General features: G+C 38.9%; 1 protein-coding gene across 13 annotated transcripts in view; it reads left to right on the forward strand.

Moving 5' to 3' along the window:
- LOC109544441 (myosin heavy chain, muscle) overlaps positions 1 to 11,713 on the forward strand; it is a 26,874-nt gene continuing 15,161 nt past the window's right edge. For 3 of the 13 annotated variants that reach the window (XM_048663464.1, XM_019914602.2, XM_019914605.2), the window contains exons 1-11: positions 3 to 75; positions 3,888 to 4,149; positions 4,450 to 4,593; positions 5,098 to 5,254; positions 5,316 to 5,343; positions 5,404 to 5,602; positions 5,665 to 5,728; positions 5,789 to 5,887; positions 7,012 to 7,115; positions 7,968 to 8,105; positions 8,168 to 8,437. In XM_048663464.1, coding sequence (XP_048519421.1) covers positions 3,946 to 4,149; positions 4,450 to 4,593; positions 5,098 to 5,254; positions 5,316 to 5,343; positions 5,404 to 5,602; positions 5,665 to 5,728; positions 5,789 to 5,887; positions 7,012 to 7,115; positions 7,968 to 8,105; positions 8,168 to 8,437 — 1,407 coding nt within the window. In that variant the 5' untranslated portion in view covers positions 3 to 75; positions 3,888 to 3,945. Of the gene's footprint in view, positions 76 to 262; positions 282 to 3,887; positions 4,150 to 4,255; positions 4,400 to 4,449; positions 4,594 to 5,097; positions 5,255 to 5,315; positions 5,344 to 5,403; positions 5,603 to 5,664; positions 5,729 to 5,788; positions 5,888 to 6,308; positions 6,413 to 7,011; positions 7,116 to 7,967; positions 8,106 to 8,167; positions 8,438 to 11,152; positions 11,324 to 11,532; positions 11,704 to 11,713 lie in introns of those variants that run through there. The other 10 variants (XM_019914611.2, XM_048663461.1, XM_048663463.1 and 7 more) reach the window with 8 other exon arrangements.

The following is an 11,713-nucleotide window of genomic DNA, read 5'->3' on the forward strand; positions in this document are numbered from 1 at the left end:
ACATTCCAGGATCTAGTATCAGACATTTATATGTCTTGTAACCACCGAAAACTCGTCCAGACTGCCTTTTCGAACGTAAGTGTTAAGTGTGTCCGCATCATCGTGTTTTTTAACACACACATATATATAGATATATATACAGCGCATTAAGGGTGTGATTTGAAGGACTGTACCATCGCCATTCAATTGTGATCAGTGAATTCAGTGAGCATTTGACAGTGTCATACTAGCAGCCACGATTGTGATATATGTGCATTATTTGGATTATTTCGAAACAAGTGGTCTGTGATGATGCATTCCCAATGTAGATTCAGTAGTTTAGGGCTTGTTTTCACTACTAATGTCTGCAAATGACACTCAAATCAAAACGAGGGCCAGTGATAGAGTAGATTTAATCAGCATGGTAGCAGCATGACATCGACCAATCGAATCGATTTCACTGTTTTCCTAATGTTTCAATTTAAAAAAAATCCTGTCCAAAAAAGCTTTTAAAAAATTGTCAAACATGTTCATTTAGGCTTCTGATGTAACAACCATCAATTGTCTAATAAGAAAAAAATTTCCATCAAATTCGAATCAAGACAGTGTTGAGTTGGCTGGATAACGTCAGCAATTGTCATTTCTTCAACTGTTCTATCTAGGAAATGTCAAAATTACCAGCTAGTATGACACATTGACACATGTCAAACTGAACGGTTACGTATCATTGGGTGTATGACGCAATGAGTGAATGAATCAATCAACTTTGCCTGAGCTTAATTAATGAATTAGAATTATTAGCCGATATTCATCCTTGCTTGTTGGCCTTCTACATACAAATTACATAATTTAAGTATTTTTGAGTAGAAAAAAAACCTCGCCTAAACATCGCAATTATGTGCCAATTCACGTGTCCAAAATGCATGAATGAAATTGATCCATGCTGTAGCAGGTCGGTGCCAAAAAATTAATCCCACATTGTACGCGAAACTTCGTAATCCGAAAAATTTCTCAACTTCACGCTCCAAAAAAACAATTACGCAATAGCAGTTCTAGAAATAGACGGCCAGCATTGGTCCGACCACGAATAGAACAATTGAAGTACGAAACAGTGGAATGTGTTTAGCGTCGAAGCCATCTTGGATTTTTTCGATGCTCATCTCACACCTTACATGGATGACGTGGGTTCTGATGCTATTTTTACTGCTCAGATTCGTATTCTTGAACGGCGCGGCCTATCGAAAACACATTAAGCGAATTGATCCGATTTGATGCTTGATCTACATTCAATCGATTCTTCCAAATTAAATCAATTAAAATTCCAATCACTTTAGTTTTTTTCGCCATCGCTTAGTATTTGCGAGTTTTACATGAGGAAATGTTTAAAAATAATTTGTTGAAACACCGTCTTCGGCTTCCTCTGTCCAGGCGCGCCTTCATCAGTTGCAACATTTTCCAATTTCATCCGAGTTTTATTTAATTGATCTTGCATTAGCAAAAAGTTATTTTTAAGTATTGTTTAAAACACGCAAATAAAAAAGCAATTAATCGAGGAAACAACCAAAGTGAATGGAATATGCTTGAATATGAATGAATAACAAACGCTTCCAGGCTGCAAGGTTTATAGACAAATGATATTGAAACTTTAGAAGTGGCAGCAGCTAAGAACCGAATAATTTTTCTCTGTCATGCAACCAGGATATTCATCTAAAAATAGGCTCCAGTAAAAATAGCCATTATCCAATCTACTTGCCAGATTGAGGCGTTGTTGATAGCCAAAATCCGGTTGCAGACTCTTTCGACGCAAACACACTCACAATCTATTTATCGAAGGAATTTTCACTTTCAAATCAGACCAGCTTCTCCGGATCTGCAGCTAAATTTAATTTGATAGTGTGCAGGTAATTGCTCACATTACATCTGCTGCTTGATTCCAATCGGGCCGAAGTAGTTTGTATATTATTCGTGTACTTGTAATGGATATACAGTGAGTTTAAATAAACAGCCCGGCAGCCTTTTAAGGCAAAGAATAGGCAAATTTGGAAAATATAGTCGCAGCAAGGAAGTAGTTATGATAGAAAAGCAAACTAAGCTCAAGGACCAGTAAACAGTTAAAATTTCTCAGTGATTGACGCCTACAACACTTGCGTATACACGCATCGACGGCAGAATAATTATAGAATTATTATGAAACATGATACTTCTACCGGTTGTTTTCAATGCTACCAGAAAGTCGATATATTGCAGGATGTTTTAACACAAGTAATTATTTTTTGATATACCATCAAAAGCGCTTAATTTTCGATATGCAAAAAACGCTAAAACCTTCCTAATTTTTCCTGTGGAGGCCCAAATATCGGTTTAATAACACGTAAAAGTTTCGGGTGCTGTGCATTATCAGGAATTTTTGTGGAAGCACAAAAATCGGTACTAAAACGCGTAAAAGTTTGGGTTTCTATGCTTAATTAGGGATTTTTTGCAACTATTCGAAATTGCGCAATTTTGACTAAAATGGCTTGCCTTCAGATCTCCAACTGATTCATAAAGAAATTATTGCACCCAAAATAAAAACTGTTGAATTTTTACGATTTTTGTTGTGGAAGTACTATTAGTTCTATACCAAGTTTCGGTTTCGGTGCATTGTCAGGGATTTTTTTGCAAATTTTCACACCTGAGCAATGTTGACTAAGCTGTTACATCAGATCTGCAACGGTTTCTTAAAAAAATAATTTCGCTCAAAATGTAAAAGCTAGAACTTTCTGAATTATCGAATTTGAAGCTCAAGTATCGGTTTCATAACATGTAAAAGTTTTGGTATCTGTGCATAATCTGGGATTTTTTTATACATTTTTGAACTTGAACAATTTTGACTAAGATAGCCTGCACCAAATTTTGCAAAAATTATTGCATCTAAAATAGAAACGCTGGAACCTTCATAAATTTTGCTTTGCAAGCGCAAATATTAGTTTTGTAACCAGTAAAAGTTTCCGCTTCTTTTCATAATCAGAGATTTTTATAAATTTTCGAATTCGGGCAATTTTGACTAAGATGTCTTGCAACCGATCTGCAATAGTTAAGCAAAAAAATAGTTGCACGCAAACTGGAAAAGCGGAAAGCTTCCGAATGTTTTCTTGGGAACCTCCAATACCAATTGTTGGAGCTCGCGTTGAATAGTCGCGTGAAATAATTTCAAATTAGCAAAATTCGCAAAAATCTGGAGAGGGTTTGGTAACTCAGTGTATGTTTTCGGGAAGGTAGCACAATTTTGGGTATATTGCGTTAAGATCAGAGAGCTTTTGTACGCATCAAATGACCGGATAGAATGAAAATAAACATTTGCATTATTTTAAATGAGAAAACGCACCTACGAGCGAGCGTCTGCATCCTTTAAGATGCCTCCGATACGTATGTACGGACATTTTCTCATTTGAAATAAAGCAAAATTTTATTCGTCCCGTTCGTGGGTCGCTAAAACGCGCGCTTCTTCAAGGAAAAATGTCCAAAATTGTCACAAAACCATACATTGACTTACCAAACACCCTGTATATTTTTGCCAACTTAGCTGTACAAAACCTGAAAAAAACTTTGTATGTAGAAACGCCAGCAGGTTGGTTTATAGAAAAAAATTACAACAATAAACAACCGAATGTCCAATGGCTTTTACCCAGAAAACCTGAAAAACGATTGTAAATAATCCAAATTTTATAACAACAATCTTCCTCCTGAAATGGAAAATGTTGCGTTTATTGGCATGTTTAAGTGCTGTGTTTTAATGGCATGTCCAAAAGTGCATCAAAAATGTATTCTCAAGAAATGTATCCTCACTCTAAACATCTGCATGAATTCTTGATACAAAAATAACCGCATTTTTGAAGAAAATGTCTCTAAAAGGTTTAATTTGATTGCAGGAAGGCTCTAGGGCTGTTTATACGTGTCTCGATAGCCCCTTCGTAACCGTCCGCCAACATGCCAAAGCCAGCAGCGAACCAAGAGGATGAAGATCCTACCCCATACCTCTTCGTCTCCTTGGAACAGAAACGTATAGACCAGACCAAGCCCTACGATGCCAAAAAATCTTGCTGGGTCCCGGACGAAAAAGAGGGATTCATACTTGGTGAAATCAGGGGCACCAAGGGTGACCTTGTCACCGTTGGTATTCCCGGAGGAGAGGTAAATAATCACTTTTCACGATTACCATTTGTTCTTTCAGCGGACTAGTTTCAACACAATGATCTGTTATGTTCGAATTCAAATAATCAGCATGTTTTGAGTGTAGGAGAAAAATGTGAAAAAGGATCAAGTTTTCCAAGTGAATCCGCCCAAATACGAAAAAGTCGAAGATATGGCCGATTTGACCTATTTAAACGATGCTGCTGTATTGTACAACTTAAAACAGCGCTACTATGCTAAACTGATTTACGTAAGTTGAACTTGTACCCGTATTAATTAGCGTTTTCTTCGCAAATCTAGGAAAAGAATTTCAAGAAAGAGTTGGTCTCCCAAGTAAATCCCCCCAAGTACGAAAAAGCCGAGGATATGTCCAATTTGACATATTTGAATGATGCTTCAGTATTGCACAACTTGAAACAACGTTATTATGCCAAGCTTATTTACGTAAGTCGTCGCGTGTCCAGGATTGTGCCCGGCCGCAGGACTTCTTGGAAACATCGGCAATACACCGACCAAGACGTTTCGTTGTTTGGATTTTTCAGTGTTAACCAGTCTCCAACGTTATTTTTTATGGCAAAATCCGTTAAAACTATCAAAAAACATGTCCGGATAATGCCATGGAAGATAACTGAGTTCCCCCACTAACCGAAAGCCTCTACACCCATATCAACATAGGATAGTGGAGACGTGATGTGTAGGGCAGGAGTTAATTTTTTTCGTTTGCCAGAGCGAAAGCTCAAAAAATAACATTTTCTGATTTTGAATGCTCCAAACCTGCGATTTAGTCACAAATACTTCAGACTTTATCCAGGTATTCAACAGTGAATAACTTTTGTATGTCCAGATACCACTACTTTTATCGTAACTGGTTCTGGTTTGCTAGACTGGGGTGCATTTTGGTGTTCTTCCTTACTGCAGAGAAATTTACCGATTATTGCACATTTGCAGACCTACTCCGGTCTTTTCTGCGTCGCCATCAACCCTTACAAGCGCTACCCGGTATACACCAACCGTTGTGCAAAACTCTACCGTGGTAAGAGGCGTAATGAAGTGCCACCCCATATTTTCGCTATTTCTGACGGAGCCTACGTTAACATGTTGACCAGTAAGTAACACGAGCACAATTCTAAAAATTCTTCTCACTAAACCGGCATTTTTCTTTCCAGACCACGAAAATCAATCTATGTTGATTACGTAAGTATCCCGACGAGTTGGAGATGACCGAAATCGCTAAACTCCTCTTTTATCCAACAGTGGTGAATCTGGTGCCGGAAAAACTGAAAACACGAAAAAGGTAATTGCCTACTTCGCCACCGTTGGTGCTTCCACCAAGAAGCCCACCGAAGAACAGCAGAAGAAGGGTACCCTTGAAGATCAAGTAGTGCAAACTAACCCCGTACTTGAAGCCTTCGGTAACGCCAAGACCGTGCGTAACGACAACTCTTCCCGTTTCGTAAGTTGCTGTTGTTTCTTCTGTGTAAAGTTTTCATTCTAACTCTGATCCTTCACAACTAGGGTAAATTCATCCGTATCCACTTCGGCCCTACTGGAAAATTGGCTGGTGCTGACATTGAAACCTGTAAGTGGTACTTAGATCATTTCGCGATATTTCTTTAATGCACTGTTTGTTTTCGCTCAGATCTGCTGGAGAAAGCCCGTGTCATTTCCCAACAGTCCCTGGAACGGTCTTACCACATCTTCTACCAGATCATGTCTGGTGCCGTTTCCGGATTGAAAGGTACATAAATGACTTTCATTTCGCCCACAGGCAAATCATCCATTCGTAATAATTTCTCTAGAAATGTGCTGTTTATCAAACGACATTAAGGATTACTATTTCGTATCACAGGGTAAACTCACTATTCCCAATATCGATGATGCGGAAGAATGTAGTTTAACTGACGTAAGTGGGTTTTAGTCGCCCACTAGGTGGTATTTTTCATACTTAAAACCCTGCCCCGTTTCTGATTTTCTCCCCCTGTAAAGTTCTACACCTAGTCTTGACCCCTTGTAAATACGAGCAAACGTCCACTAGCTTTGAACCTTCGCCCACTGTACATGTTTATAGCCCCCCAGAAATCTCTTAGAGGCAAGGATCCCACCACCAACGCAAATCGTATGCATCTACGACCCCTAAAGTGTTTTGTTGTATTCTTTAGAAATGTGTCTCTTGTCCAATAATGTATCGGATTACAACTTCGTCGCCCAGGGCAAAACCACAATTCCCAACGTAGACGACAACGAAGAATGTAGATTAACTGATGTAAGAGGATGAGGGAATCACCCCGCCTATTTTCTAACGGGGAGGAAAAGTATCTTTGCAAATCGAATTCTGGCGATTTTTTTCGAATTGGCCAAAGACGCTTTTCCTCAGGTTTGGTACAAACACACGCCAAATGACACAGGATTTATCGGGCAAAACGCGATTTGAATCTCGCAGCCTCTATATGTGTTATTCCCTGTATGTATGAGGCTGATTTAATGGAATGACCTCGTAAATCAGCCGCTATAATGGGCATTAAGTTTGGGAAATTCGAGCTACTCCTTCGAACCCTGAACTCAAATGCACCTTGTGTGGTTTAAATCAGTGTTAGAGAAAATACTCCTTTACATCTCCGAACTGGGGGTTGTACACAAGTGGGTGACATGAATTCCCCATGTTTTCCTTGAATGTTTGCAAAATTGTCACACTCAAGTCTTTTCGCTGAAAAATGGACAACAGCAGACTCGTGTGGGTGCGGTCGTTCAACCAAAATCGAAGAGAAACACAAACCCTGTACTTGTACCCTTCTAATGAATAGAAGTGGCCAAGTAACATCTACTTCAATATTTGTGTTTACTCAACCCGATTATTCCTTCTAGAAATGTGTTTGTTATCTAACAACATCCTGGATTACAACTTCGTTTCCCAAGGAAAAACTAAAATTCCATCTGTAGACGATAATGAGGAATGCCTCTTGACTGATGTAAGTCCCCTACTAACCGAACAATTCTGATGTTGGTACATCTGCATTACATCAACTATCAAGAGACACATTTTGAAATGGGAATAATTTTTGCTAAACATTCATTGTTCATCCAGCTACAATTGAAGCTATGACCAAGCACAAATTGAACACATGAACTGCTCTGAGTCAAGAATTTTTTTTCAGCAATCAAAAACTATTCTCATTCGCCCGCTGCGAAGATTGACCTGCTATTTGTTTTCCTTTTATGTTTCCTTTTATTTGCAGCTTTGAGTGGTGAAATAGTATATCTTTAGCCTTTTCCGTTCGAAGGGTTTTATTTTGTGTACAAATGCTTGACATACTATATTGCCATCAACCAGGCAGGTCCAACATGGAAACTGCGATCTATTATCCTGAAAAACGCTCAAATTAACCATTTAAACGAATTTTCCTGTTGGCAGAAATGTGCTCCTTGTCCAACAATATCTATGACTATAACAACGTTTCTCAGGGTAAAGTCCAGATTAACGGGGTAGACGATGGTGAAGAAATGGGTTTGACAGATGTAAGTAGAGCCGCAAAGCCCGTCTTTGTCGTTCTAGATGTTTCCAAACGTCCATCGTTTTCGTTCATGTTCTTGTTTATCGTTAAATTGTTCTGTCCCAGTCAGGTCAAACGTATTTTCACTAACATCTACCCGACCAGTTTTGTGACCGTTAACGCTTCCTTTTCCAGAGCTTTGTTCTATAACTTCATGTACTGGTAAGTCTCCCGGAACAGTAGGATTTTCCCACTGATCCAGGAAGTGCCAATTTGGTGCCAATTTTCAGCGAGCAAAATCGTTTAATTTACTGTATCTTCCCCATGTAGCAAGCCTTCGATATTCTTGGTTTCACCCAAGAAGAGAAGAACGACATCTACAAGATCACCGCCTCTGTCATGCACATGGGTACCATGAAATTCAAGCAAAGAGGTCGTGAAGAACAGGCTGAAGCTGACGGTACTGAGGTGAGTTCAACCGCGCGTTAAAATCCTCTGGAGTTTTAAACTAATATAACTTTCCTGTGCAGGATGGTGAAAGAGTTGCCAAACTCTTGGGAGTTGACACCACCCAACTCTACACCGCTCTGGTTAAGCCCAGAATCAAGGTCGGTAACGAGTTCGTTACCCAAGGTAGGAACGTCAACCAAGTATCCTACTCCGTGGGCGCCATGTCGAAGGCCATGTTCGACAGACTGTTCAAGTTCCTGGTCAAGAAATGTAACGAAACTTTGGACACCAAGCAAAAGAGACAGCACTTCATTGGTGTACTGGATATTGCCGGTTTTGAAATTTTCGACGTAAGTTACGGAAAGTTCTTCAGCAAGAAGACTTGCCCCTATTGGTTAAACTTTGGTTAATCCTGTACATGGTGGAAGTTTTTTGACATATACCGTTTACATTCAAGGCGCAACAATCATTCTACTTTTCACAATTCATTCACGTTCAACCACATGAACTGATTGCTGCGCTCCATTTTCTATCTAGATCCACTTAACTTCACACAACATTATTCACTCACTTGATATTTGGAACTATAGTCTGCACACGAATTTTATGTAAAAACAACCGCAGTTATTCTAGGTAGCATTTGGTGGGACCTCATGTAAATAGGTGTGGAAGCACGTGTGCTAGAATGTCTGATAGATGGATGGGACACGATTTCACCTACACCCAGCGCTTCAAGCACATTGCTAAAAATGTACTTTCTTTTGCATAATCCACACAGTATAACGGCTTCGAGCAGCTTTGCATTAACTTCACTAACGAAAAATTGCAACAGTTCTTCAACCATCACATGTTCGTGTTGGAGCAGGAAGAATACACCCGGGAGGGTATCACTTGGGTCTTTATTGACTTTGGAATGGACTTGGCCGCTTGTATCGAATTGATCGAAAAGGTTAGCTTGCGCCATTAACAACTCTTTCGTGCTCAGGGCAGTTTAGTGGACAGTAAAAACCACTGTATTTTTGAAGTTGTTCCAAGCAAAGGAGTTATGGAGTTTAAAGCGTTCAAAGGATAAAAGTTTTTTACCCTCAAGCTGTCTGTTTCCTTATTCAGATGGCATCGGCGGGCCTCAACAAAGCTGTAAATCACAGGCTCTCTTTGATTATACCGGGTGATTCAAAAGTTCTCTAACAACTTTTAGTTGCTGATTGTTGGCACTATTTTAAAATGAATAGAGCTAATAAATGAAGGTCCTAACAGAGTGTTAGTATTTTATTGAGGAACATGACATTTTATTAATATATTCACAACTGCTAGATATATTTTAATGAGTTTTTGCAGATATCAGTAGATATCGAGTGGGCATGTTTCTATAGAGTGAAACATTTTCGGTCCACCAGAATCATTGCCTGTTCAATTCCAAACAAAAAAAGTCTTCCAGTTTTTTTCGTGCAATGCTTCATTTTCGAGTATTTTTTTTCAATATTCCAAAAATGTTTGAATATATTGTTGCGCAACTGATTTATCAAAAAAAATAATTCTAGCCGCTCATTGATTTTTTAATTGCAAACAAAAATAATTCTTGAGTGCTTTTTCGATCAACGCATCATTTCCCAGAAAAAAATACTTGATCGCCATGCATTAATACGATTTTAATTTTTTTTACTCGGAAAATTCATTGCATGAGAAAAACTCACGAACGCGTTATTGTTTGCAATTGAACGATGAATGAGAGGATAAAATATATTTTTTAATAAATCAATGGCGTTCCATTTTTTTCTTTATGAATAATGCACCACTTGTGGAGCAAAAAATGCTTTATTTAATTGAAACTGGACCACTCCATAGCTATTGACATCAGCAAAAATTCATTAAAATATCTCACGCGGCTCCGAATGGATGAATAAATTTGTCAGTTTTTTAATAAAACTTTGACACCTTGGATTCTGGAAAACGATGCCCTTAAGGACCCCCATTTATAAAAATATTTCACCTTAAAATAATGCCAGTAATCGCAGCAGTCGGTCACAGTATTTTAAATCACCCTGTATAGGCGTTTCGTTCCCGATACAGAGTCTCGCTTTCCTTGTCTAACGTGGGTCCTTTCAGAACGATCTGGCAACGTCATTGAATTGGCCGACGCAGCCTGACAGCAGACGTCAAAAAGTTCCCAATTTGAAAAATCCGGTTTCACTGTTAACATTCGCTCCACCGGTGGAGAAAACCGCACAAAACGTCGAAGGAAAACGTGCAGACGTGAAGGCCATTAACAATTGTTTCCGAAAAAATGCAAAAATCGATAGATTTTCCAAAATTTTAAGGGAGCAGATTGCGCACAGTCCTTCCTAAGGAACACTAAACCATATACTGAGCGCAATGAAATGTCAAAAGAATTGACGTGCATTTGAAAACCTTAAGTACGCACTTTTCAAATTCCTAAAATATACAGAATGAGATGATTGTATTTCTATTTTGAAAATTGAAATGAAATGAATGAATGAAACAAAAATTGAAAAAAAAAACTTTCAAACCCCTTTAAACTCCAATCGGCAACAGTTTGCCCGACACACGCATAGAAAAAGTTGGAAAACTCACCTTTCAAGATCAGCCTCCAACTTGCTAAAAAGCACAAAACTAAACTGTCCAAGCATTTGAAATGCGATAATCCAGTCCTTTAGCTTGGCACATTTAAGGTAAGCGGTTGCATGAACCCCCTAAAACACACACACACCGAAACTCCAGTGATTTTGAAATCCTGATAGGAAACTTTACCTTAACAGTACAACGGCTTCGAGCAGCTATGCATTAACTTCACCAACGAAAAGCTGCAGCAATTCTTTAATCATCACATGTTCGTGTTAGAACAAGAAGAGTACAAAATTGAGGGTATAAATTGGGTGTTCATAGATTTCGGTATGGATCTGGCGGCTTGCATTGAGTTGATCGAGAAGGTAAAGAGAAAGCGGCTTAGAACTTGTCTGCGTCTGTGAGTGTCTGTTCTCATGTTGGTCCCAAAGAAGAACGTGCTGGGATGTGGTTGTGTTAAACTGTGTTTTATATGTGTGTAGTTCAACGGGTTTGAGCAACTCTGTATCAACTTCACAAATGAGAAACTGCAGCAATTCTTCAACCATCACATGTTTGTGTTGGAGCAAGAGGAATACAAAACTGAAGGCATTAATTGGGTGTTTATAGATTTTGGCATGGATTTAGCTGCGTGTATTGAGTTAATCGAAAAGGTAATTGGGCGAGAATGGGTCGTTAGTAGTTTGGCCTGCAGGATGGTACCTTCGCAGTCGATTGATTGGTCTTGCAGGATACACCGACCAACAAAGAACCGACGGTTGCTTAGTGTTCTAGTTAATGTATTGTGTAGTCAAATTCCAGATTCCACCACTGTAACAGGTCGAGAATCTAGACAATGTGTTCACTTTACTTCTTCCCCCAGTTTAACAGCTTTGAACAGCTCTGTATCAACTTTACGAACGAAAAATTGCAACAATTCTTTAACCATCACATGTTCGTACTTGAGCAAGAAGAGTACAAAATCGAGGGTATTGATTGGGTATTCATTGATTTCGCTATGGATTTGGCCGCTTGCATTGAGTTGATCGAAAAGGTAATTGGAA

The sequence above is a fragment of the Dendroctonus ponderosae genome, unplaced genomic scaffold (genome assembly GCF_020466585.1).
Source record: "Dendroctonus ponderosae isolate FM_Combo_2020 unplaced genomic scaffold, Dpon_F_20191213v2 Dpon_F_20191213_2, whole genome shotgun sequence".
Taxonomy (NCBI): Eukaryota; Metazoa; Arthropoda; class Insecta; order Coleoptera; family Curculionidae; genus Dendroctonus; species Dendroctonus ponderosae.